This window comes from Mobula hypostoma, chromosome 6, assembly GCF_963921235.1.
Source record: "Mobula hypostoma chromosome 6, sMobHyp1.1, whole genome shotgun sequence".
In the NCBI taxonomy this organism is placed as follows: Eukaryota; Metazoa; Chordata; class Chondrichthyes; order Myliobatiformes; family Myliobatidae; genus Mobula; species Mobula hypostoma.
The window spans coordinates 165,233,231-165,259,777 of NC_086102.1; the positions used below are offsets into that span (position 1 = coordinate 165,233,231).

The following is a 26,547-nucleotide window of genomic DNA, read 5'->3' on the forward strand; positions in this document are numbered from 1 at the left end:
AATTATGTCTTCTGTTAACTGTAAGTGCATTATGTTCGTGTATTCAATTCCCATTTATGATGTGCTGTGTATAGATATCAAAAATGAATATAAGAACTGCTGAAGTCGTTGTTATTCTGATGCAAATCATAAGTCTTGTATTCCAGGATGTGGCTGATGGGAGCAATGTAGCAACTTGTAAGGGAAAACTCCATCATTGTTCATTACCATTTCACATCAGCCAGGGGGAAGGCTTTTGCATTTCACTTGTCATTTCTTGACAACATCATCTCCAAAATGCCATGGTCGTGACAGTGTTTTGACACTTTCACACTTGGTTCTTCTGTTGTTGATGGGTCATATGGTACAATAGTTTACTAGTAAATGAATTGAGAGGTCAAAAGTTCATTTTCTAAACTGCCACAAAATTATGTGCATTGATGCATGGTTTTCTGATACAAGCGACACACATGGCTTTTATTTTAGATTGAAATAGAATTTTAGTGTCATTAAGGTTTCCACCAAAAAAAAATTGTTTGTTATGAAAGCAAAGTTACATCACTAAGTGGTTCCCATTGAAACATATGAATTAGGTGCAGAGGTAGGCCACTCAGCCCCTTGAACCTGCTGTGCTGTTTTATCAGATCGCTGCAGATCTAATAATGCCATCAATTCTATTTTATTGATATAATGTATCTTTCACCATGCTTATTAGGAACTTGTCTGGCTCTGCATTAAAGATATTAAAGGACTTTCTTTGAAACTCCAAGAATTCATAATTCCAAAAAGTATTTTCACCTCAACTTTACCTAAATGGACAACCTCTTATTTTTAAACAGTAATCCCAAATTCTGGATTCACCCACAAAGAGAATTGTTTTTTCAACATCAACTCTGTCAAACAGCTTCATGATCTTGTGTTTCAATCAATTCCCCTCTCATTCTACTGGACCCAACCAGATACAAAACTAATCTGTCCAATTTTTCCTCTTAAGACAACCTGCCTATTCCACATGTTATTTAATTTGACTGCAATCAAATCAGCATAGTTATGAAAATCACTGAATTATTCCTTTTAAGGACATGTATAAAATGTATGAATTTAACCAATTTAAAAATGAAGAATCAACTACTTCGGTGATTGAAATAGATGAATGATCTATTTTTAGTAACATAAGGTAAGTCTAAATCTGTCATCTACAGTAAATGTTAGTAAAATAGGCAGATATCTTGTAACTTTGTGATATGTGACAATTTTACTCTTAACATTTAACAAATGTGCAAGTCCAATCAATGGTCATTTCCAGTTGCAGAAGCAGATCTTTTATCTTTCAAAAATAAAATGCTGCAGATGCCGAAAATCTGAAATAAAACACCATGCTGCGTGTTCCGTGAATATTTCCAACACTTCCTCGTTTTAGTTCTGACACCCAAACCACTTTGGTGGAATAATTCAATGGTAATCAAAAACACAACTGCAGAACTGGAGGATTCTACTTGAATCTTGGAGGATTTACCCAACTGTCAATCTTCTGGTGTCTTGTCTTCCAGTGGATGCTTTCATTATTGTGTACTGATTTACTTGAAGACAGCAGAATGGCATTTGGGACTACAACGTTGTGTTTTGTAATATTCTGTGTTTAAAACTAAATATATTGTTTTGGATCTTAGAATGCTGATAATGGTCCTTCTGCCCACCATCTCTAAATTAATCTCAATTGGTTGTAACATTTTATCCGCCCTGAACCTTAACAATGGTGCTGTCCGTGATTGTGTTAAATCCTCTGCTCTGCTCCCTTTCTAACAATAACTCTTTGGCTAGATACACCGCTAAATTGCAAATACTATGTCATGATGTCAGAAAAGCAACCTAGCCCTTAATGTCAGAAAGTATCCTTATGGATTGCATCTCAAACTGGAATGATAACTGATCTGCTCTTGACCATTGGAAGCTACAGGTCAGCCCATCCCAGACATCTCACTTTTATTTCATCCAGTCCATTTTCAGGAAGTTTGCTTCAGGAAAGCAAGTAGTACTAAGGATGCCTGCCACTATTACCATTCTCTTCTTCGCTCTTCTGCTGCCTTAGAAAATATACAGGAACTCAAGACAGCTTCTTTCTTATTGCTGTCAGACTTCTGAACCATAAACAAGATTTTACAGATGCTGGAAGTTCTGAGTAAAGCATGCAAAATGTTGGAGGAGCTTAGGCAGCATCTATGGGGGAAAAACACAGTCAATGTTTCAGGCTGAGACCCATCATTAGGATTAGAAAGGAAGGGGAAAAAAGCCCGAAATGTCAACTAATTTCTTTCCACAGATGCTACCTAACCAAAGATTCACCAACCTCCTTGAAAAGATCCTACGCAATTCAGTTTGAAATGACCAGCTCCTCATTGTACAACTGTCACCTAGTGGGAATGTTTTTGTCATCTACCCTATCATGCTTCTAAAGATCATGGATGTTTCTGTAAATTTCTGCCCTCACCCCCCCCCCCATTGTTCTAAGTGCTGGATCACGTAGTTCTTTCTTGTTTATTTGCTTGTGATAGGATGAATTTCGTATGCCAGGGCAGAAAATGAAAATGCATTTCCTTTTTTTGTGCTAAAACTAGCATCTCTCACAATAAGTGCAACACAAATCCTGTAACAGCCTTCTGAGCTACATACTGCTGTAATGCTACCAGTGTTCTACAAAATTCATTTTTCCATATTCTAGATATTGGGAAGCCAGCATTTATTATACTTAGCCAAGTATCCTTGAAAGAGCTGATGAGCCTCCTTGAACCTTTGCAGTCATTCTGATGTAACTCTCCCACAGTGCGGATGAGAAGGGAGTTCCAGGGTTTAGACTGGGCACTGATTGAAAAAATGAAAATATATTTCCAAGTCAGGGAAATAGGCAATTTGGGAGGGAATATGCAGATATGATGTTTCCATGTGTTATAGCCCCTCTTCCTTCATGTGAGAGGTTGTGGGTTGGAAGGTGCTGTGGATTAGCAAAGGTGAGTGACTGCATTTCACTTTGGGGATGAATACTCAGCACTGTGAAATGAACATTTGGACTGATGGATGGTCTGTCAGTCAAGGAGGTGTTTTGTTCAGGATGGAACTGAGCTTCTGAGTATTGGGCTGTTTGTGTGCCTGGTCTGCTATATAATATATATTTTGTATACATAAGACCTATTTAGCAATGTTTGTAAAATCATTTAAAGGTCTCTCAAACTTGCCCCTAATTCTTTAAGTAATTAGTTGGTGTTGTAAGCAGGATGTTCAGTCTTTAAGATAATCTTGCTGTCCTTCACTTTCACTGTATCAAGTGTTTATATTCAAACATTTGCTAAAATACTCTTCTTTTCTGTGAAACAGGAAATCTACATTTTTTAATGTTCTAACAAAGAGCCAAGCAGCTGCAGAAAACTTTCCCTTCTGTACTATTGATCCCAATGAAAGCAGAGTGCCTGTTCCAGATGAGCGGTTTGATTTCCTCTGCAAGTACCATAAGCCTCCCAGGTACATTAATTTATTTTTCTTAGAGCTTTGGATATTTTAGTTAGGAATGACATTTTATAAAATTGAATGTTTGATGTCTGCAGATGCTTAAGGTTTAATGACCAACCTTTCTGAGGTACTTATAAATTCATAAGTTCTCAAATATAATTATCTCCAAATCTGTTTTGTCACTCCATAAAACAGCATGCAGATTACAATCTTATTGGTATACTTTTTGAAAATCTTTATATCCATGTAGAATTTCATTTGTAGCCAGCCCCTTTCAAAAATTGCTAGTAGGTATTAATCAGGTTTGAAGTGAACCATCTTACTTCACCAGTTCTTGTACAACTTTATTAAAGCTAATATCATTTTATTTACTGTATTGTTGTGATTTGTATGAGACACATTCCATTCAGCTTCATCTCTTTTCTGCATCTCATCTTTTTTAAGCTGTAGACATGTTAAATTTTTAAACACTAGATTCTGCAGATGCTGGAGAGCCAGAGAAACGCGTACAAAGTGCTGGAGAAACACGTACAAAGTGCTGGAGAAACACGTACAAAGTGCTGGAGAAACACGTACAAAATGCTGGAGAAAAGCGTACAAAATGCTGGAGAAACTCAGCGTGTTAGGTAGTATCTATGGAAGGGAATAAACAGTTGACGTTTCAGAGCGAGATCCTTCATCGGGACTGGAAAGGAAGGGGAAAGAAGCCAGAAGAAGGTGGGGGAGGGGAAGGAGTTACTGGCAAAGAAGGTGGTAGGTGAAGGCAGGTTGCTGGGAGGGGGTGAAGTGAAATGCTGAGAGGTGATAGGTGGAAAAGGTGAAGGGCTGAAGTGGAAGGAATCTGATGGGAGAGAGAGGAGGAGGAGGGGCACTAGGGGAAGGTGATAGCTAAGTGAGGAAAAGAGAAGAGGGCAGGGGACTGGAAGAAGAGAGCTGAGGGAGAAATGACTGGGAATTGGAGAAATTGATGTTCATGGCATCAGGGAGGGGGCTACCCAGACAGAATGAGGTGTTGTGCCTCCACCCGCAGAGTAGCCTCATCATGGCAGTAGAAGATTGACATGTTGGAATATGAATTTGCAATTGGAATTAAAATAGTTAGTTACCAGGAAATCCTGCTTGCTGCAGATCCAGCAAAGGTGCTCAACAAAGTGGTCCCCCAGTCTACGTCGGATCTCATCAGTGTAGAGGAGCCTGCGGTGACAGGGACCTTAGAGCTTACAAAAGCATTTTTATCTGCACCAAAGTGACTTTTTTTCTCCAGTTTCTGCTTCTGAGACTGAGGTAGATGATCTTGTAATGCAGTTAGAAATTGACAGGTATGATGTTGCGAGCATCATTGGGTCGTGGCTGAAAGAAGATCATATTTGGGATCTTAGCATCCAAGGATACACATTGTATCAAAAGGACAAGCAGGTGGGGTGACTCGATTGATAGAAAGAGATGACATAGGATTGGAAGATGTAGAATCCTTGTGGATAGAGTTTAAGAAATTGCAAGGATAAAAAGACCCTGATGGGCATTATATACAGGCTTCCAAACAGTAGCCAAATGTGGACTCTGAGAGTGTTGTGACTTTGATGGAAGTCATTGGAGAGGCACTGAGCTGGTGATGTAGAAGCCTTTATTCATCATAACAAGCAGACATTCTTCTCGAAACCCTCTTGATAGTCTCACAAATTCAAAAGTGCATCTCATTTTTATACCCTTAAGATCAATGGTATGCTTAAGAAAAAATTTCAATAGTTATAGTGCCATTGTTCACTTAAATACTTGAGGGTGACAGTGCTTTCTCTTTGAATTGCGTATCTATGTTGGAAGACATCTTTGAATGGTCGAATACCTTTGCTGGGACAAACTAATTGATAGTATCAGTCTGGCCTACAAGCTTCCTTGAACTTGTTTACAATAGTGCAAACCCATAGTTACCCGGATTGATGTAGGACAATTAACACAGCCCCATTATCTTAAACGTTTGGCTAATCTATATGTGTGTTCATCTCACGAGCACCATTTTGCCAACCATATCTCTTGGTCTGTGCATCAGCCTGTGCTTCACAGACAGTATTGTTTAATCAAAGGTACGCTTTAACTTTAAAATTGATTCCAATCTTCAATACTTAATGTAAATTGTAGACTGGTTCTTGAATTAATATCTACTATATTCACATAACTCCAGAATATTTCCTAACAGGGAGGTAAACAAAGACATGTCAAAAGGAAATGTTGTGATAGTCATGGGGCGGGGGGGGGGTGTGGAGGAAATTAGGTTGGTGCTGGATCCTAAGAGAAGGAATGTATAGATTTGCTACACGATGGCTTTTTAGAGCAGCTTATGGTCGAGCCCTCTAGGGAAAAGGTAATTCTGGTGTGCGATAAACCAGATTTGATTAGTGAGCTAAGGTAAGGGAATCCTTAGGAGACAGTGATCATAATATGATAGAATTCACGCTGCATCAGTATTATAGTTGAGTAAAGGCAACTACAGAGGAATGTTAGAGGAGGTGGCCAAAGATGATTGGAAAGGGACACCAACCGGGATGACAACAGAACAGCAGTGGCTAGAGTATCTGGGAGTCATTTGGAAAGTGTGAGATTGGTTTATCCCAAAGAAGAAGAAGCAATGTAAAGGGAGGATGAGGCAGCTGTGGTTGACAAGGGAAGTCAAAGCAGCAGAAAAGCAAAAGGGGGCATGTAATATAGCAAATATTAGAGGGAAGCTAGAGGATTGGGAAGCTTTTTTTAAAAAAAAAACAACAACATATATACTTATACAAAGTGGTGAGTGTGAGTATCAGACTGCTGGAAAATGATGCTAGAGAGGTAGCAGTGCAGGACAAAGAAATGGCGAATGAACTCAAGTATTTTGTGTCAGTCTTCACTGTGGAAGACACCAGTGTTATGCCAGAAACTCAAGAATATCATGGAGCAGAAGTGAGCATAGTTGTGATAACTAAGGAGAAGGTGCTTGGGAAGCTGAAAGATCTGAAAGTAGATTAGTCACCTAGATGACACCCCAGGCAAAGACCCATAAACAACAATAAGTTAAATGGTCAGATGATAAGGCATCTGAATTTCCAAATAGATTGTTATATCAATTTATGAGCATCAACTTGGATGTGTACTTAATGTAGTGGAAATGTTTAGGACCTCATCATAGGTATTTTATGGGGTGCTTGATGTTGGAATAGCATTCCACTGGATTTTAGATCTAGATCTTTTAATCAAAGGATTACTGGTGTCCAGGTTTCATGACCTTTTTAAATTTTAAGCATTTTCTGGAAGACCTGTAAGTGATAATTGTCTTTGAACCACTTTGGCTGTTGCTCAAGTGGCCAAATGGCATTCATATTAGACCCTGATAAGTTTTTTGTGCACACTAAGTGCTAGAAATTAATATGTGCTTCTGAGACAGTTCTATATTCTTTATTTCACAAGGACAATATGAAATGGAATCACATGTACATTTGGCAATGTCATTCTCAGTAAAGTTAATACGTCATGAATTAAAATTCCAAGGATGAGCTACTTAATCCTGGCTGATCCTTAATTATGGTGATAAGGGATTGAAGTGCTGTCTTTGATTGAGATGGTAACAGGTTCCATCTCTTTGGCTGGAACTACTGAAATCCACTGGCTACTTTCTTTTTGTGCAACTGCTTTGCAGCAAATTCTATATTTGCTGATGATATAACAGTAGATCAGGTGTTTTTCATGTTTTTTCCCCTTCCACTCTCCCTCCCCTCATTATTTGTGACCCTGCCTCTGAACCATTGTGATTTATCCTTTGTAATTCATTTTTTTCTGATTTGTGTTTATTTTCAATTTTGAATTGAGTTTGATGTATAGACAGAAAAGCAAGTTAAACTTTGTTAATTTTTTACAGTAAAATACCAGCATTTCTGAATGTGGTTGACATAGCAGGACTTGTGAAGGGTGCTCATGCTGGTCAAGGGCTTGGGAATGCCTTCCTATCTCACATCAGTGCCTGTGATGCAATCTTCCATCTTACAAGTATGTATCAATGAAGAGTAATTCACTATCATTTAATATCACAGTATATTTAATAGTTTTTCCCTCATTTTCATTGTTCTGCTGGTATTCGCTGATTTCAAGTGTTACTTCGACATAATTATGCAATCCTTCAGTCAAAATATGGGTTGAAATGAAATCCTGTAGCATTGGAGTTGGCATTGGTTTGCTGAAATGTTAAATGATATATTTGTTCAAGTAGTCATAATGTTCCATGGTACTTCTCTTGAAGAGGAGCAGGTGTTCTTTCAATTTTGTTCACGAGCATCAGTCGACCAGTGGCAATAAAATGGATTAATTGGTTGTTTATCTTAACTGTTTTATAGATCCTTAGTGTGCAAATTAGCTGTTACAAACAGTGACTTCCAATATTCCAAGTTTTTTTAATATGAAAACTGAAACAGAATATAAAGTTATTATTATTGACCTGAAACATTGTTTTCAGTAAGCTTCTGAAAATACATTGAAATAAGCAAAATGATACTGGCTATTTCACCATCTTGACTGTACTTATCCCATCATCCTCCACTGGATTTGTAGCCGTACAGGTCATGGTTCTTCAACTCATCCAGATACTTTTTACATGTGATGTGGAGTTTTGCCTGAGCCATATTTTTTAGGTAGGTTCCCTGCAAGACACCTGTCACCTACCGGGAGGTGCGGGAGGGAACTTGATTTCCTAGTTCTTCTACCACTGCTTTTGTGCTATTCACCCTTGTTTTTTTGACCTCAATGCTAAAGGAAATAGGTCTTTCATATGTATTTTGTCAAGTCCCTTCATAATATTACACACTGGAATTGAGTCTCTTGGTCTCTTCTGTTCCAAAGAAAACAAGCTACCTTATCCAATATATCCACGTAGCAAGTTTTCTGGTTCTGAGAAAATCCTTAAATCTCCTCTAAACCAGGTCTAGTGGATGAGTGTCTTTCTTATAATATAAATGTAGATATTATTTGCGCTGTGGCCTGGCGAATATTGTGTGCCATTCTAGTATCATAACACTATTGTTACTGTCTTAGCGAATAAAGGAAGACACTGTGTGTGCTTTTTGAATTTATTATTCTTTCCAGCTGCCTTTAATGATCTGTGGACTTGTACTACTCCCTGTTTGTCCAGATCTTTCAATATTCTGTCACTTATTGTGCATTCTTTGTATAGTTCAACAAATGCATTACTTCCTAATGAATGGACTAAAATCCATTTACTACTTGACTGTTTAACTGACCAGAACATCTAATTTTTTTTGGTGGTCTAACCTGGTACTACTTACTACACATCCAAATTTTGTTGCATTTTCAGGTTTATTCAAGTATCACATGCTCAATGAATCAGATGTGTTGAAGGGAATTAATATACAGTGCCTATAAAAAGTATTCACCCCCCCCCTTGGAATTTTCATGTTTAATTGTTTTACAACATTGAATCACAGTGGATTTAATTTGGCTCTTTTTAGACACCGATCAACCGAAAAAGACACTTTTGTGTCAAAATGAAAACATCTCTACAAAGCAATCTAAATTAATTACAAATATAAAACACAATAATTGATTGCATAAGTATTCAACCCCTTCAAGTCAGTATTTAGTAGATGCACCTTTGACAGCAAATACAGCCTTGATTCTGCGTGGATTAGTCTCTGTCAGCTTTGCACATCTGGACACTGCAATTTTTCTCCATTCTTCTTTACAAAACTGCTTAAGCTCTGCCTCTGGGGATCATGAGTGAACAGCCCTTTTCAAGTCCAATCACAAATTCTCAATTGGATTGAGGTCTGGACTCTGATTTGGCCACTACAGGACATTACTTTGCTTTTAAGTCATTCCTGTGTAGCTTTGTGCTTCAGGTCATTGTCTTGCTTGAAATCAAATCTTTTCTCAAGTCACAGTTCTGCATCAGGTTTTCTTCCAGGATTTCTCTGTATTTCGCTGCATTCATTTTGCCTTCTGTTTTTACAAGCCTTCCAGGGCCGCTGTAGTGAACATCCCTACAGCATGATGCAGCCACCACTGGTTTCATGGTAGAGATGGTGTGTTTTTGATGTGCAGTGTTTGGCTTATGCCAAACATAGCGTTTAGTCAAAAAGCTCAATTTAAAAAAAATTGAGATACAGCACAGTTAGGCCCTTCCAGCCCTTGGAGTTATGCTGCCCAGCAATCCCTCGATTGCACCCTGGCCTAATCAAGGGCCAATTTACAATGATCAATTAACCTACCAACTGGTGCTACTTTGGACTGTGGGAGGAAACCGGAGCACCTGGAGGAAATCCACACAATCACGGGGAGAATGTACCATCTCCTTACAGGCAGCAGTGGGAATTTGGTTTCATCAGACCATAGAACCTTCTTCCAGCTGACTTCAGAGTCTCCCATTGCCTTCTGGCAAACTTTAGGCGAGATTTCATGTGAGTTTTTTTTCTTTTTCAATATTTTTATTAATTTCTACATAAAAGAATACAGAGTACAAGAAAGTATATATAAAGGTCGAAAAAGCAACTACCAATTACATTATATCTATTCATAATAACAATCTTGTTACCCCATATTCATGTAGGTTAGTCAAAGTTATATTGAAATATACTAATTTATTACAAAAAAAATCTAACCCCTACCAAGACCGAAACGGTTTATTAAGGAGAAAAAAAGGTAAGATATTTTCTCGTATAATAAAAATTAATAATAGCCAACATCTAAATTTAAACAACAAATTGCGGGTTTTGAAAATAATTCAGAAAAGGTTCCCACAATGTTTGAAAGTCTTGACGAGATTCAGAAATTGAACAACGATTTTTCTTTAAATCTAAACATGACATAACATCGCATAACCATTGAGCATGAGTAGGAGGAGAAGCATCTTTCCATTTAAACAAAAGCACCCTCCTAGCTATAAGAGAGCTAGAGGCCAAAATATGTAAATCTGATGTCTTCAACTTGATATCTTGTCCTGCAACAATACTGAATAGGGCCGTCAGAGGATTAGGCTTAAAATTGACTTTGAAAAGTAAAGAAAAAGTTTGAAAAACTTCCTTCCAATATTTTTCAAGACATGGACAAGTCCAAAACACATGAATTAATGAAGCTTCTCCATTATTGCATCTGTCACAGTAGGTAGATATATCCGAATAAAAATGAGATAGCTTATCTTTAGTCATATGGACTCTATGTACCACCTTAAATTGTATGAAGGAATGGTGAGCACATAGCGATAACGTATTAACCAGTTTAAAAATTTCATTCCAAGTTTCCTCAGATATTGATGTCTGTAACTCTTGTTCCCAGAGATCCTTAATTTTGTCTAAAGGAACATTCCTCGTCTCCAGTAACATGCCATAAATATTAGATGTTGAACCATGATCTAATTGCTTTAATTGATTGGCTAATTCAATTATTTCTTTATAGCTTTATTCTTAACATTCACAGTATAAGAAATAATTTATTATAGGCCTTGAAAGTATCCCATCCATACAATAAGATTAGAAGTCTCTTCCTTTTTATTCTCTTCAAAAAACAAAATAATATGCTTCTCTGGAAATTTAAAAAATTCCTTATCAGATAACAAAGTTGTATTAAAATGCCAGAATCTGTTGGTTTGAAGAAGACCAGGGAGTTTTAAAGATAAAAATATAGGAGCATGGTCTAAAACATCAATCTCTTGATGTTCACAGGAATGAACTGATGAGATTATTTGACTATCGATTTAAAAAAAAACAATCAATCCTGAATATGTGTGATGAACATGGGGGAGAAAAACGAATATTCCCTATCTAAAGGATGTAAGAAACGCCAAACATAACTATACCACACTTCAATAAAAAGGATTGAATAAACAAAGCTGATTTATTAAGAGACGCTGGTTTAGAACACGATTGGTCTAAGATTGGGTCTAGCGAACAGTTAAAATCTCCTCCCATCACTTAAGAATAAAGATTCAGATCTGGTAAAAATGAAAAAAAGCATTCAAAGAATCCTGGTCATCTACATTTGGGGCATACAGATTGGCAAATACTATTAACTTTTATCTAGTTTTCCTGAGACTATAACAAAACATCCATTAGTATCAGACACTATGTTGGACAAAGTGTGTTTTCTATAAGAATTGAAACTCTAGATTTGGCCTGAAAAGAAGAGTGAAAACAAAGTCCATTCCAACGGCTTAAAAATCGTAGATTATCATATTTGCATATGTGAGTTTCTTGTAAAACAAAAATAATAGGGACCTTAAATTTCTTAATATAAGCAAAATTCTTATGTTTAACAGGGTGATTTAACACTTCACGTTAAAACTGAGTAAATTAATAGTTTGGTCCATTTTTAATATTATTTAAAGGAAGGGTTAAAATGTAATTTTAAAAACCAAGCCATAAACATAACGAAATGGTAACCAAGCAACAAGTTGGCTAAAAATTCGAAAACAGCTTCTAGGAAAATACCATAACCCTGCCCACCTCCCAAAGAAAGAAAACCGACCAATAGAAAGTCGGCATCTACCAACTACTGACAACGCCCGAAAAAACATGTTGATTGCACCAATTAGTTTCAAGGTTATTTATATTCCAACCGAGACTAAATAAAACCCAAACGAGATTCAGCTCTTGTATATTAAAAATACAGTATTAAAAAATACGAAAGGAAATTAGTTACAAAGGTTTACCAAAAGTAAAGGATAAAATTATTCATACAGATAGACATCTTGTATCTTCATGGAAAAACAGACTAAGCAATTAGCTTCCAAATTTAAAAAAATCTTTGTGCTTCAACATTCAAACAAAGCCTTTCGAGGGATCCATCTTTAATGAGATTCTCAGTCAAACTGGGTAGCCAAGGGATGGGTTAAAACCCTTGTTTAAAAAAAAAAATTCCAACAGAGCTTGTTTAAACTTGGCGCACTCCTGCATAACCTCAAGCAAATAACCTTCGAGAATCTTAATATTCCACCTTATAACCAGGCATGCCCCTTCGGGATTTGCGAATTAAAAGTTTCTCATTTAATCTTGTGTCTTCATGTAAGGAGAAACTAAACAGTTAGCCTTCGGGTTTAACCATCGGATTTTAAAAACTTTCGTGCTTCAATAGTCGAGCGGAACCATTCGAAAGAACCGTTTTTAAGTGTAATTCTGAGTCAGGTTGGGTAGCGAAGGGAAGGCTTGAAACCCCATATTAAAAAAACTCAGACATAACTTCTTTGAATTTAACAAGTTCCTGCATAACCTCAGGCAAATAATCTTCAATGATTCTAATCTTGCAACCATTATAATCAATCATGCCTCTTCAACGAGATTTGTGAATTATGAGTTCCTTTGTTTTAAATTCATGAAAGCAGATTATTTCTGATCTTGGTTTCTGAGCATTAGGAAATCTAAATGCAGGAGATCTGTGAACTTGTTCGATCATAGGCACAGATGTCAAAACTCCGGAAATAATTAAAAAAAGTTTGCAAAAAACTCCATGGGATGTTAAACTTTGATTAATTCTTTGAGACCCAGAACCTGTAAGTTGTTCCTTCTACTTCTATTTTCTAGGTCGATAATCTTCTGTCTTAACTTTTCGTTGGACTTCGATTGCTTTTCACAAAGCTTCTGCAATTCATCCACTTCCGTTTCCAGAGCCAACAAATTTTCCTCATTATTTTTAATAAATTTATTGTGTTCATTAAGAGTTTGTTGAATAGAGTCCAATTTACCATCTATTTGTTTAAATTCAGTGCTGAATTGTTGAAACTTCTCAGAGGCTTCTTGTGTATGACTTTGCAGCAATTCCGTAATAGAATCCAAAGAGGCAGGAAAATCAACCTGTTTAGTACCTCTGGCAGTCCTTCCAGCCATAATGAAAGAATATCACACTTCTATATTTAAAAAAAAAGTTTCAAGACAGGTTGGAAATAGTAAGATAATTAAAGTTGGAGCAACGGCAGATTGCTGTTACTCCATCAGCTGCCACCAGGAAATCTTGCATGTGAGTTTTTCTCAACCGTGGCTTTCTCCTTGCTACTCTCCCATAAAGTTGTGACTGGTAAAACACCCGGGCGGTAGTTGCATGCAGTCTCTTCCCATCTCAGCCACTGAAGCTTATAACTCCGCCAGAGTTGCTGTAGGTCTCTTGGTGGCCTCCCTCACTAGTCTCTTCTTGTACAGTCAGTCAGTTTTTGAGAACGGCCTGCTCTCAGCAGGTTTACAGATGTGTCATATTCTTTCCATTTTTGATGATTGACTAAACTGTACTCCAAGGGATGTACAGTGACTTGGAAATTTTCTTCTGTCCATCTTTTGACTTGTGCTTTGTAATAACCTGTTTGCGAAATTGCTTGGAGTGTTCTTTTGTCTTTGTGGTGTAGTTTTTTGCCAGGATACTGACTCAGCAGCTGTTGGACCTTACAGATACAGGTTTATTTTTACTACAATCAGTTGAAACATCTTGACTGCACACAGGTGATCTCCATTTAACTAATGTGACTTCTAAAACCGATTGGTGCACCAGTGATGAGTTGGTGTGTCATATTAAAGGGGGGGGGGGTTAATACTTGTGCAATCCTTTTTTTAAATTTTTGTTATTTATTTAGATCACTTTGTAGAGATCTGTTTTCACTTTGACAGGAAAGTCTTTTTTTCTGTCAAACAGTGTCAATAAAAGCCAAATTAAATCTATGGTTCAATGTTGTAAAACAATAAAAGAAGAAAACTTTGGGGGGTGGTGGGTGAATACTTTTTTATGGACACTGGTAATAATACCATCTTTTGGTCAGTATACAGTCTTGTCTGGCAAATGGGCTATGCATCCCTATGCAATAATGTATACAAGCTAGGAACCATGCAGTGTAGGAGAACTCTTGACGGGATAATAACATGCACAGCGGGGACCCGTCAGATTGTAAGCAAACAATGGTAATCATGAATTAAACCCCCAGTAAAAACCAAATTGTCTTGAGGGTATCTGGAGAGAAAGGCTATGGGATTACATGATGAAAAATAAAATATCTGAAATGGAGTCCAAGAAGTACTGATGCAGAGCTGATTTACTATCTGGCAGGTTTTACAGTGAAGCCCATGGTAGATACAGAAGCTTGCATTCTTTTAAACTCAGCTGAGGACTTTGTGGAGCGTAAGAATGTCCTGATGTTTTATTGGGTTGGCATTCTTCTTGTGCTCATACCTTTACGAGGACACCAGTACTGCTAAAATCAGAGGAGCAAAGGGAGTCCTTGTGCATTTGAGTCAGTGGTGAGGAAGGCAAATGCAACAGAAGCATTCTTTTTGTGAGGACTAGAATATAAAAACAAGGATGTAATTCTGAGGCTTTAAGGCATCGGTCAAACTGCACTTGGAGCACTGTGAGCAGTTTTGGGCCCATTATCTAAGAAAGTAGATGCTGACATTGGAGAAGGTCCAGAGGAGATTCACAATAGTGAAAGGGTTAAGGAATGAGAAGCATTTGATGTCTCTGGGCCTGTACTCAAGTTTAGAAGAATGGGGGGGGGGCGGGGGAGATATCTGATTGAAACTTATCCTATATTGGGTCCTTGATATTGTAGATGTGAAAGAATGTTTCCTATGGCAGAGCAGACTTGATGGGCTGAATTGCCAATTTCTCTCCTATGTCTTATGGTCTGTAGTGGGGGAGTCTAGGAACAGAGTGCACAGCTGCAGAATAGAGGGACATCCCTTTAGAGCAGGGATGAGGCAGGATTTCTTTAGCTAGGCCTTTGTGAATCTGTGGATTTCCTTGCCACAGCCAGCTGTGGAGGCCAAGTTGTTGGGTATATCTAAAGCAGAGGGTGATAGGTTGTTGATCATTAAGGGTCTCAAATATTACGGGAAGAAGGCCAGAGAATGGAGTTGAAAGGGATAATAAATCAGCCATGATAGAATGGTGGAGCAGACTCAATTGGCCGAATGGCCTAATTTCTCCTATGCCTTATGGTCTTTTAGTAAATAGAATAAGCTACCAAAGGAAGTGGCTGAGGCATGTACAATAACAACTTTTAAAAGACACTTGACAGGTATGTATATGGATAGGAAAGATTTAGAGAGATATGGGCCAAATGGACTAAATAGCTTCGATGGGCATCTTGGTCAACATGGGCAAATTGGGCCTTAAGGCATTTCTGTGCTGCAATAATCTATGACTCCAAATACCTGATTATTCCATTTCTTCAAAGCTTTTCCATCCATTCTATCATGTTCCTTACTCGAACTACCAAGAGAGCATCCTTTTAGAATTCTTGATTGAAGCTGTAAAGGTCACCCACCTATAACTATATGAACTATGCAGACAAGTGCTAATGCTGTATTTTTAAATCCTTTACCACACTCATCCTCCTACTTCATTGCCAAAGCGTGCTCCATGAAACACTGCACAGATTTGTCTTTGACCTAAAATACCAATTAACAGTGGAGGATCACGAGTATGGTTTGGGCATTAATAACACAGTAAATCTAAATTATTTCTCTATGCTGAGAATGCCTAAAATTGTTACTTTATTTTCTGACGAGGATGTCACGTGGTCTGTACGTACCGACAATGTGGTGAAAAAGGCACAACAGCGCCTCTTTCACCTCAGATGTCTGAAGAAGTTTGGTGTGGGCCCCCAAATCCTAAGAACTTTCTATAGGGGCGCAATTAAGAGCATCCTGACTGGCTGTATCACTGCCTAGTATGGGAACTGTACTTCCCTCAATCACAGGACTCTGCAGAGAGTGGTGCAGACAGCCCAGCACATCTGTAGATGTGAACTTCCCACTATTCAGGACATTTACAAAAAGAGGTGTGTAAAAACGGCCTGAAGGCTCAGTGGGGTCCCGAGTCACTCCAGCCAGAAACTGTTCCAGCTGCTGCCATCCGGGAAACGGTACTGCAGCATAAAAGCCAGTACTAACAGATTCCGGGACCGCTTCTTCCACCAGGCTGTCAGACTGATTAATTCATGCTGACACAATTGTATTTCTATGTTATATTGTTTATCCTGTTGTACATACTATTTATTATAAATTACTATAAATTGCACATTGCACATTTAGACGGAGACGTAACGTAAAGATTACTCTATGTGTATGAAGGATTTAGGTAATAAGTCAGTTCAATTAAATTTAAAGAAATATCTTGCTCAATGAGTGTACAGTCTTACTGTATATCCTTATGTGGGAATGGATGGGTTAGAAGTAAAGCACAGCTAAGCAGCCCTATCTCCTGTAAAACTGCTATTCCTTTTTCTCAGTTCACAGGATGTGGCTTTCCTTTCCAGAATATCAGAGATCTCTTTCTGCCTTCAAAGAACAGTGTTTCCCTCTCTCCACTATTGATGGTGCCCTCACCCAAACATCCATGTTCACCTCGTTTTCCTGCCACCTTAACAGTGATAGAGTTCCTGTTGTTCTTTCCTACCACTCCGTGGGCTTCTGCATCCGACATATCATCCTCCCCAATATCTGCCATCTCTAAAGGAATCCTACCTCTAAACACATTTTACCCCTCCCCCCACCTGCTTTACCCAAGGTTCGCTCCTTCTGTGGCTCCCTTGTTCATTCATCCCTCCCCACTCATCTCCCTCCTGGCACTTATCCTTACAAGTGATCTAAGTGCTACAGCTGCCCATTCACCTCTTCTCTCACCTCCCTTCAGGGCTCCAAACAGTCAGTCATTCCAGGTGAGGTTGTCCATTGTGTCCGGTGCTCCCAGTGTGCCCCTTCTATATTGGTAGAGGAGGCCACATTATAAATTGGGGGACTGCTTCATTGAGTACCTCCGCTCCATCCGCAAAAAGTGGAACTTCCTGGTGGCCAAACATTTTAATTCCAATTCCCATTCCTGTTCGACATAGCTCCATAGCCAAGATGAGGCTGCCCTCAGAATGGAGCCGCAACACCTTGTCTTCCATCTGGGTAGCCTCCAACTGTTGGCATGAATATTGATTTCTCCTGGTAAATTTCTTTCTCTCACCCTCCTGTCTTCCTCTATTCCCCACTCTGTCCCTTTACCTCTTCTCATCTGCCTATCACTTCCCCCGCATCCTCTCCTCCTCTTCTTTCTCCTAAGGTCCACTCTCATCTCCTATCAGATTCCGTTTTTACCTTTACCATCTCCTTGGCTTCACCTATCACTTTCCAGCTAGCTTCCTCCCACCTTTTTATTCTGGCATCTTCTCCCTTCCTTCTCAGTCCTGAAGAAGAGTCTCAGCCCAAAATTTTGACTGTTTATTCATTTCCATAGATGCAGCTTGACCTGCTGTGTTCCTCTAGCATTTTGTGTGCTGTAAAGCTGGTAACTATTCAATGAGTTTAAATATCTAATTTTCTTCTTGTGATACAATTGCTTCTGGTGCTTTATGCTCCAATTACTTTGCAAAGGAAACTTCAGATCCTGCAACATCATATTTTCATGATGTTAACCATGTTTCTGCTTAATAAGTTTAAGCAAAAATTTAATAAAAGTTTAACAAGGGGATTTTGCTCATTTTTAAAGTTTTAGACCCCACCTTTGTGTTGCTGATTGCAGAGCTTCTGATGAAATTGGAGTCCGTGGAGAATGTGAACCTAAATAAATGGTAAAGATACAGATGTTTAGGATGATATGGACGTAGAAATAAATGCATTGATTAACACAGTGTAATGATTCTGCTGGACTAAGTGCATAAGCTAGCACCCACACCAAACATTGAAAGGCAAAATATGCGGTAAACGTATCCATGATATTTTCTTGACACGACAATGCAAAATTTGCAAACTGTTTCAAGTTCAACTGGGTACTCTTACTTGAACTTTTAATGCAGAAGCCAACTTGGATAAATCACAGGTTCTATTATTTAACTCTGTTTATGCAGTCTAGTCCTATTTCCCCTCTAGTCTTATGGAAAGATACTCTTGCATGAAATTTTTAATCAGCTAAGCCTTTTTTTTTGACAAATTTAGCAGAATGAAGCATATCCCAATTGCACTGCTGAACAGCAAAGCTCACATTTAAGACCATGTTCTGCTTTTCTGGGATTATTTTAAATAAGGAGTGTATTTAATTTTTTTGTGTGTTATCCATCCTTTAAAACTTCTATACCCAATAAATTGCATGCATCCAGTTTTGGTACTATTAATCTCTAAACCCATGTATAATTTTGGTGAATTTGCACTATATACACTCCAAGGCCAAAATGTTCTTCCTGAGATCAAATGCCTGGAAACGAATTCAGTACAATATATTTGGTGTAACCAGAGTTTCAAAGAGCAAAAGTTTGAGTACCACTCCTTTCTACACTGGTACTCTTAAGGTTTCCCCTATTTTAGTAACCTCAATTCCCAATCCATCAGTTTCTGGTGATACCTGAATGTTGGGTCCCAAATCTCTTTACTCTTCCATGCACTTTTTCCAAAGGAGATGTATCCAATGGTAATCTGGGAGGTATTTACATAAGGGTTTACTGGATATGAAGAAAGGTTTAGTGTAAATTCTATGTAACACGAATCTCATGGAACATGGAAGGCACATGGAAGAATGAATGCAGCTTTTAAAATCTTGCTTGCTTCAGTATATGCCTAGATTGCTGACTCTCATAAATTAATTGCATGTTTTAAAGCTTCCAAGAAATGTCTGTAGCAAAAATTCATGCACCAAGAATGGCACCAAGCAGAGTCGATGCCAACTTCTAAGCCCTGCTGGAGAAGGATGAGTTTTGGGAATTATCAGCACCAATGCAAAAAAAAACCCAGACGATTTGCCTCAGAAGTTTCTGTTTTTGTTTAGATGAAGGAAATTTTGAAAACTCCACCTTGGGGTCATCATCAGCTTCACATGCTTTGTATTCTGAATAAAACAATGCCAAAATTACTTTTTTTTAATAAGGAAGGCACTGTCACTTAAAATTCATTTACCTGCTAGCCATTTCCAGGGACTTTATAGAACTACTATAAAAATGATTTCATAGGTTAAAAACTAATCTAGGGTCAAATTTCCAAATAAATGTATTATGTTGTCATCTAAGTTGATTATAAACATTGAAAATCTATAAAAGGTTTGTTTTAAAAAAAACAACTCAATGAAGTTCAAAGTCAGGTAAAATTGTTTACTGAAAATTCAAGTCGTACAGGACCTGCTTATTTATGATTTAAAAAAAAAAGAAGCCTTTGCACCAGACCCTTGAGACATCCAAAAAGAGAACTCATTGATCTTTTCAGAGTTGAGCACTGTACGCTTCAGAGAATTAAGGCAAGGACCACAATGGGGGAAGCAGTAAAGCCATTGGACAGGGACCAGTGGTTAAGTGCTTGCTGGTAATCAGAAAATGCAGCTCAGTAGAGAAAATGTGTTCATGTGAAAGAAAGGAGTTTAAAAAAATAATAGTTCAAAAACTATGGGAACATGAAATGCTTTCTTACAACAGAAAATCAGCCAACTAAAATTTGAAATTTTTTAAAATTTTAAATGATAGACAAATCTGTATGAGAAAAAAGGACCCAAAGGAACCAGAATTAGGTTTAATAGCCCTATGTCATATGTCACGACATTTGTTGTTGGCAGCAGTGCATTTAAAAAAGCAGTGCAAAAAGAGTTGACCATAGAACCATAGAAACTACAGCACAGAAACAGGCCTTTTGGCCCTTCTTGGCTGTGCCGAACCATTCTCTGCCTAGTCCCACTGACCTGCACACGGACCATATCCCTCCATACACCTCCCATCCATGTATCTGTCCAATTTATTCTTAAATGTTAAAAAAGAACCCGCATTTACCACCTCGTCTGGCAGCTCATTCCATACTCCCACCACTCTCTGTGTGAAGAAGCCCCCCCCTAATGTTCCCTTTAAACTTTTCCCCCCTCACCCTAAACCCATGTCCTCTGTTTTTTTTTCTCCCCTTGCCTCAGTGGAAAAAGCCTGCTTGCATTCACTCTATCAATACCGATCATAATTTTATATACCTCTATCAAATCTCCCCTCATTCTTCTACGCTCCATGGAATAAGGTCCTAACCTATTCAACCTTTCTCTGTAACTGAGTTTCTCAAGTCCCGGCAACATCCTTGTAAACCTTCTCTGCACTCTTTCAACCTTATTTATATCCTTCCTGTAATTTGGTGACCAAAACTGAACACAATACTCCAGATTCGGCCTCACCAATGCCTTATACAATCTCATCATAACATTCGAGCTCTTATACTCAATACTTTGTTTAATAAAGGCCAATGTACCAAAAGCTCTCTTTACGACCCTATCTACTTGTGACGCCACTTTTAGGGAATTTTGTATCTGTATTCCCAGATCCCTCTGTTCTACTGCACTCCTCAGTGCCTTACTATTAACCCTGTATGTTCTACCTTGACAACAGGAATTCTGCAGATGCTGGAAATTCAAGCAACATACATCAAAGTTGCTGGTGAACGCAGCAGGCCAAGCAGCATCTATAGGAAGAGGCGCAGTCGACGTTTCAGGCCGAGACCCTTCGTCAGGACTAACAGTTAGTCCTGACGAAGGGTCTCGGCCTGAAACGTCGACTGCGCCTCTTCCTGTAGATGCTGCATGTTCTACCTTGGTTTGTCCTTCCAACGTGCGATACCTCACACTTGTCTGTATTAAACTCCATCTGCCATTTTCAGCCCATTTTTCCAGCTGGTCCAAGTCCCTCTGCAGGCTCTGAAAACCTTCCTCACTGTCTACTATACCTCCAGTCTTTGTATCATCAGCAAATTTGCTGATCCAATTTACCACATTATCATCCAGATCATTGATATAGATGACAAATAACAATGGACCCAGCACTGATCCCTGTGGCACACCACTAGTCACAGGCCTCCACTCAGAGGAGCAATTCTCTACCACCACTCTTTGGCTTCTTCCATTGAGCCAATGTCTAATCCAATTTACCACCTCTCCATGTATACCTAGCGACTGAATTTTCCTAACTAACCTCCCATGCGGGACCTTGTCAAAGACCTTACTGAAATCCATGTAGACAATATCCACTGCCTTCCCTTCATCCACTTTCCTGGTAACCTCCTCGAAAAACTCCCAATAGGTTGGTCAAACATGACCTATCACGCACAAAGCCATGTTGACTCTCTCTAATAAGTCCCTGTCTATCCAAATGCTTGTAGATTCTGTCTCTTAGTGCTCCCTCCAATAACTTACCTACTACCGACGTTAAACTCACCGGTCTATAATTTCCCAGATTACTTTTCGATCTTTTTTTAAACAATGGAACAACATGAGCCACTCTCCAATCTTCCGGCACCTCACCCGTAGACAGCGACATTTTAAGTTTTTCTGCCAGGGCCCCTGCAATTTCAACACTAGTCTCCTTCAAGGTCCGAGGGAACACTGTGTCAGGTCAAGACAGCAAGCACCTCCTCCTTTTCAATCTGTACAGTTTCCATGATCTCACTACTTGATTCCCTCAATTCCATAGACTTCATGCCAGCTTAAGAAAGAGAAAGAAAATAGGTAGTTTATATGTGTTCATTATCCATTCAAAATTCTAATTGTGGAGAGGAAGAAGCTGTTCCTAAAGCATTGAGGGTGTCTTCAGGCTCCTGTAGCTACTCCTTGATGGTAGCAGTGAGAAGAGGGCATGTCCTGGGTAAAGGGGATACAGAGTCAAAAGCTGCAAATGTGTGAACACTAAGCAGATTCGCACTTAATGGCAGCAACGCTCCAGTGACCCAGATTCAATCATGACCTCATGCTTTCGGTGCACTTGGATGTGCTCCAGTTTCTTCCTGCAGATTACAGATTGGTTGGGGTAATTATAAATTGTCCCTAAATTGCTGATAACTATTTGAAGCTGGGGGTGGTGGGGTGGAGAGGAGATATAACAAGATGAGCAGAAAATGGTCAAGCCATGATTGGTGCAGATAACTGGGTGTTTAATGTTTTAGGTAGACTCTGGAGGCAGAAAAACAGACTCAGTTTTTAGGTCAATTATTCTTCACTTGGACCTCCAGGGTTTGTTGTCTCAGGCTACCTGTGACACAAGCTAGTGAGGCCAGGAATAGGAAGATCATACAGTTTTACACATGCTTAAGGTTTTGGTATAGGAGGGAAGGAGTCAGATTTTTGGATCGTTGGACTCTCTTCGATGGAAGGTGGGACCTGTACAAAAGAGATGGTTTGCTCCTGAAATGGTGATAGACTGATATCCTAGCAAAAAGATTTGCTTGTGCTCCATGGTGAGGGATGGGGGGTTGGGTTTAAACTAAAGTTGCAGGAGGATGGGAACCAGAGTGCCAAAAGATATGATGGAGAGGTTGTGGAGAGACATTGCTAAGACATCAGACAAAGTCAAGAATCAAAAGTTTGAGTGTGATGTGACAAAGTTTCTGCACTATGTATATTTCAATGCAAGAAGTATTTTAGGAAAGGCACATGATCTCAGGGCATGGATCAACAGATGGAATTATCATATTGTAGTTGTTTGTGAGACTTGCTTGTGGGAAGGACAGGAGTGGCAGACCACAGAGAGCATTTACAAGGATTTTGCTGAGAGTGGAGGACCCAAGTTGTAAGGATAGTTTGAATAGGTTAGGATTTAATAGTTAGGACTTAAAACATAGAAGATTGAAGGGAGGTTTAATAAAGATGTACAAAATTGAGTGGTGTAGACAGGGTAAATACAAGCAGGCATTTACTACTGAGATTGGTAGGATTGCAACTAGAGATCATGGGTTAAGGGTGAAAAGTTTAAGGGAAACAGGGTAATCTTCTTCACTCAGAGGGTCACAAGAGTGTGGGACAAGCTGCCAGTTCAGGTGGTGCATCCAAGCTCGGTTTCAATGTTTGAGAGAAGTCTGGAGGATGGGTATGGTGGTCAATGGGAGTAGGCAGTTTAAATGGTTTGGCACAGACGAGATAGGCCAAAGGGCCTGTTATTGTGCTATAGTTTTCCATTACTCTGACTGAAACTGGAGTTGTGATGGAGCAGTGATTCCAAAAGTGGGTGATACTGCCCCTCTGGGGATGGTGGGTGTTTCTTAGGGGCAATAAAGATAAAAGGGGTGGTGGGGAGTGCTCAGTAGCAAGGGGACAGCTGAGGGATTAAAGAGGATTTATTTAAGGAATCAATTACTTAATGCAAACATGATCCTCAGTGCCTCATAATTGATTACATTGATCACATAATGACCTCATCTCTTGCCTTCCTCTTAGACCGTTCAAAGTGACACTTCTGTATTTTGCATATCATGAGAAATCTGGACTGAAAAAATTGTTATTTCCAGGCATTTCCAGGTTTATACCTGCGCTAAGCTACCAACGGAACTGTGGGAAAAAGTCTCTTTCAAATGAGGCAATGAAACTGGCCAGGGTCCTTGAAGAGAATGCACTCTGATAAAGCAAACATGAACTTGGCTTATTTTCAGTCACTTTGTGAAAACATTCAGAAATTGAAAATATTTCAAAACATTTTTGCCAGCACTTCATATCAAAACAGTGATGGTTGCACGCTTCATACAATATTTCATTGCTAAGTCTGGAAAGCCCTATACAATTGGAGAAGAACTGATGAGGTTCTGAGTATGGTTTTGCATAAGTCACCAGGCGAAATAATTCAAGCGATTCTGCTCTGCAACAACTCTTTACAAAGATGAATAGATGAAAAGTTTGAGATTGTGGAAGACACTTTGTGCAACATATTTAGGACAACAGAATGTGTTCTGCAGTTGCATGAGTCAACTTTGCCAGGCAATGAATCTTCTTGGATATGTCACTTCATAAAAGGTGAAAGCATTATTGAAGAGTTCTTATTTGAAGGGGTCCAGAAGTAGATACGAAGGGGGAGTCAATATTGTGTGGTATTGAGCAATATTTCAAAGACTTCGCTCACCAACACCCTTGCTTTCATAACAGATGGGGTAACTTCAATGACAAAGTGTCACTGTAGGGTTATTACTTTCTTGAAAAAAGCTGTACTTAACATATTCACCATTCACTGTGTAATTCAAAGACAACATGTTGTCACAAAAAACTTAAGTGATCAGCTGTACGAAGCATTAAATACTGTTATCCCATGCTCTTAATTGGAAACTGCTTGAGATGCTTTTATGTGCTGTTTGAAGCTGATAAAATTCTTCCAAGACTGGGAAGCTGGGATTGCAAGGAAATGATGAGATGTGTTAAAGTCAAGTTTGCCATCTCCACATTTCTGTCCAAGTTAACCCTGTTTTAAGTGCAACATTGGCCATTGCGACCTTTTCTGAGATCGTTTCGCTGAACACCTACGCTCTGCCTGCCAGAAAAAGCAGGATCTCCCAGTTTTAATTCTACATCCCATTCCCATTCTGATATGTCTATCCATGGTCTCCTCTACTGTCAAAATGAAGCTACACTTAGGTTGGAGGAACAACACCTTGTATTCCATCTGGGTAGCCTCCAACCTGATGGCATGAACATTGACTTCTCTAACTTCCGTTAATGCCTCTCCTCCCCTTCTTACCCCATCCCTTATTTATTTATTTATTTTTCTTTTTTTTTCTCTCTGTCTCTCTTTCTCTCTCTCCCTCTCACAATAACTCCTTGCCTGCTCTCCATCTTCCTCTGGTGCTCCCCTCTCTCTTTCTCCTTAAGCCTCCCATCCCATGATCCTCTCCCTTCTCCAGCCTTGTACCCCTTTTGCCAATCAACTTTCCAGCTCTTAGCTTTATCCCTCCCCCTCCTGTCTTCTCCTATCATTTCGGATCTCCTCCTCCCCCTCCCACTTTCAAATCTCTTACTATCTCTTCTTTCAGTTAGTCCTGACGTCGACTGTGCTTCTTCCTATGGATGCTGTCTGGCCTTCTGCATTCCACCAGCATTTTGTGTGTGTTGCTTGAATTTCCAGCATCTGCAGATTTCCTCTTTTCATATTTCTGAGTCTCTCGAGTTGGAAGAGAAAGGAAGAATACCAGATGATCTTCTAGGGTACTGTGCCCACATGGATGAGCTGCATAAAGGCAACTCAGAGATTTCAGGATCTTCTCTCGATCCAAGTTCCAAATTGGGTAATAAATCCATTCTTGAGCACTAATGAGAAATTAACAGGCACGATGGAAGGAGAATTGTTCACACTACAAAATGACTTTGAGCTGAAGTCAAGCTTTAAAAACTGATATTAAGACTTCTGCTTACAGAAAAAAAATCTCAAAGTAATGCTGTGGAAAAGATGTTCTTTAATGCATTTCCAACATCATATTTAGGGGACTGTGGTTACAGTGCAGCTTCAAAGTCAAAATAAATTTATGTCACCATATACAACCCTGAGATTTGTTTTGCCTCTGTGCGTACTCGCTAAATTGAAGAACCATAATATAATCAATGAAAGTCTGCACCCAACAGGGCAGCCAAACAAGGATATATATCACTGTGTTGGTAATATTGTCGGTAAAAACAGCTTTTCTTTACTAACAATCCAGACAGGTGCACCTCAAGGATGTGTGATTAGCCTACTGCTGTGCTCTCCCGATACTCATGACTGTTGATAGGCATAGCTTTAATGCCATCTATAAACTTGCCGATAATATCACTGAATCTCAGATATTGATGAGGTCGTACACAGGAGTGACACACACTAGCTGGTTGATTGGTGTTGGAAAAATACCCTTGCACCCGACACCAACAAGACCAAGGATTGATGGTGAACTTCAGGAAGGGGAAGTCAGGAGAACACTCATTGGCTCCCATTGAGGAGTCAACAGTGGAAAGTGTGAGCAGCTTCAAGTTCCTAGGCTTCAACATTTCAGAGGATTTGTCCTGGGAGCACCATATTGATAGCACCCCGGCGGCTGTACTTCATTAGGAGTTTGAGGAGATTTGGTATGTTACCAAAACAAATTTCTACAGATGTATGGTGGTGAGCATTCTGATTGGTTGCATCGCCTCAGTTGTGGAGATTCCAGTGTGCAGGCTTGCAGAGGGTTGTAGGCTCAGCCAGGTCCGTCATAGCCACAGCACACCAGACCATCAAGGACATTAAGAGCTGGTGCCGCAAGAAGATAGCATTCCTCATGAAGGACCCTCACCATCTGGGACAAGACTTTTTCTCATTATTGCCATTGGGGAGGTGGTAGAGGAGCTTCAAGACCCATACTCAATGTTTTA

General features: G+C 39.2%; 1 protein-coding gene across 1 annotated transcript in view; it reads left to right on the forward strand.

Annotated features, from left to right (window-relative positions):
• ola1 (Obg-like ATPase 1) overlaps positions 1–26,547 on the forward strand; it is a 173,465-nt gene that overhangs the window by 18,252 nt on the left and 128,666 nt on the right. Inside the window, exons 3-4 of the mRNA XM_063050101.1 lie at positions 3,349–3,492; positions 7,367–7,494. Coding sequence (XP_062906171.1) covers positions 3,349–3,492; positions 7,367–7,494 — 272 coding nt within the window. The remainder of the gene's footprint in view (positions 1–3,348; positions 3,493–7,366; positions 7,495–26,547) is intronic.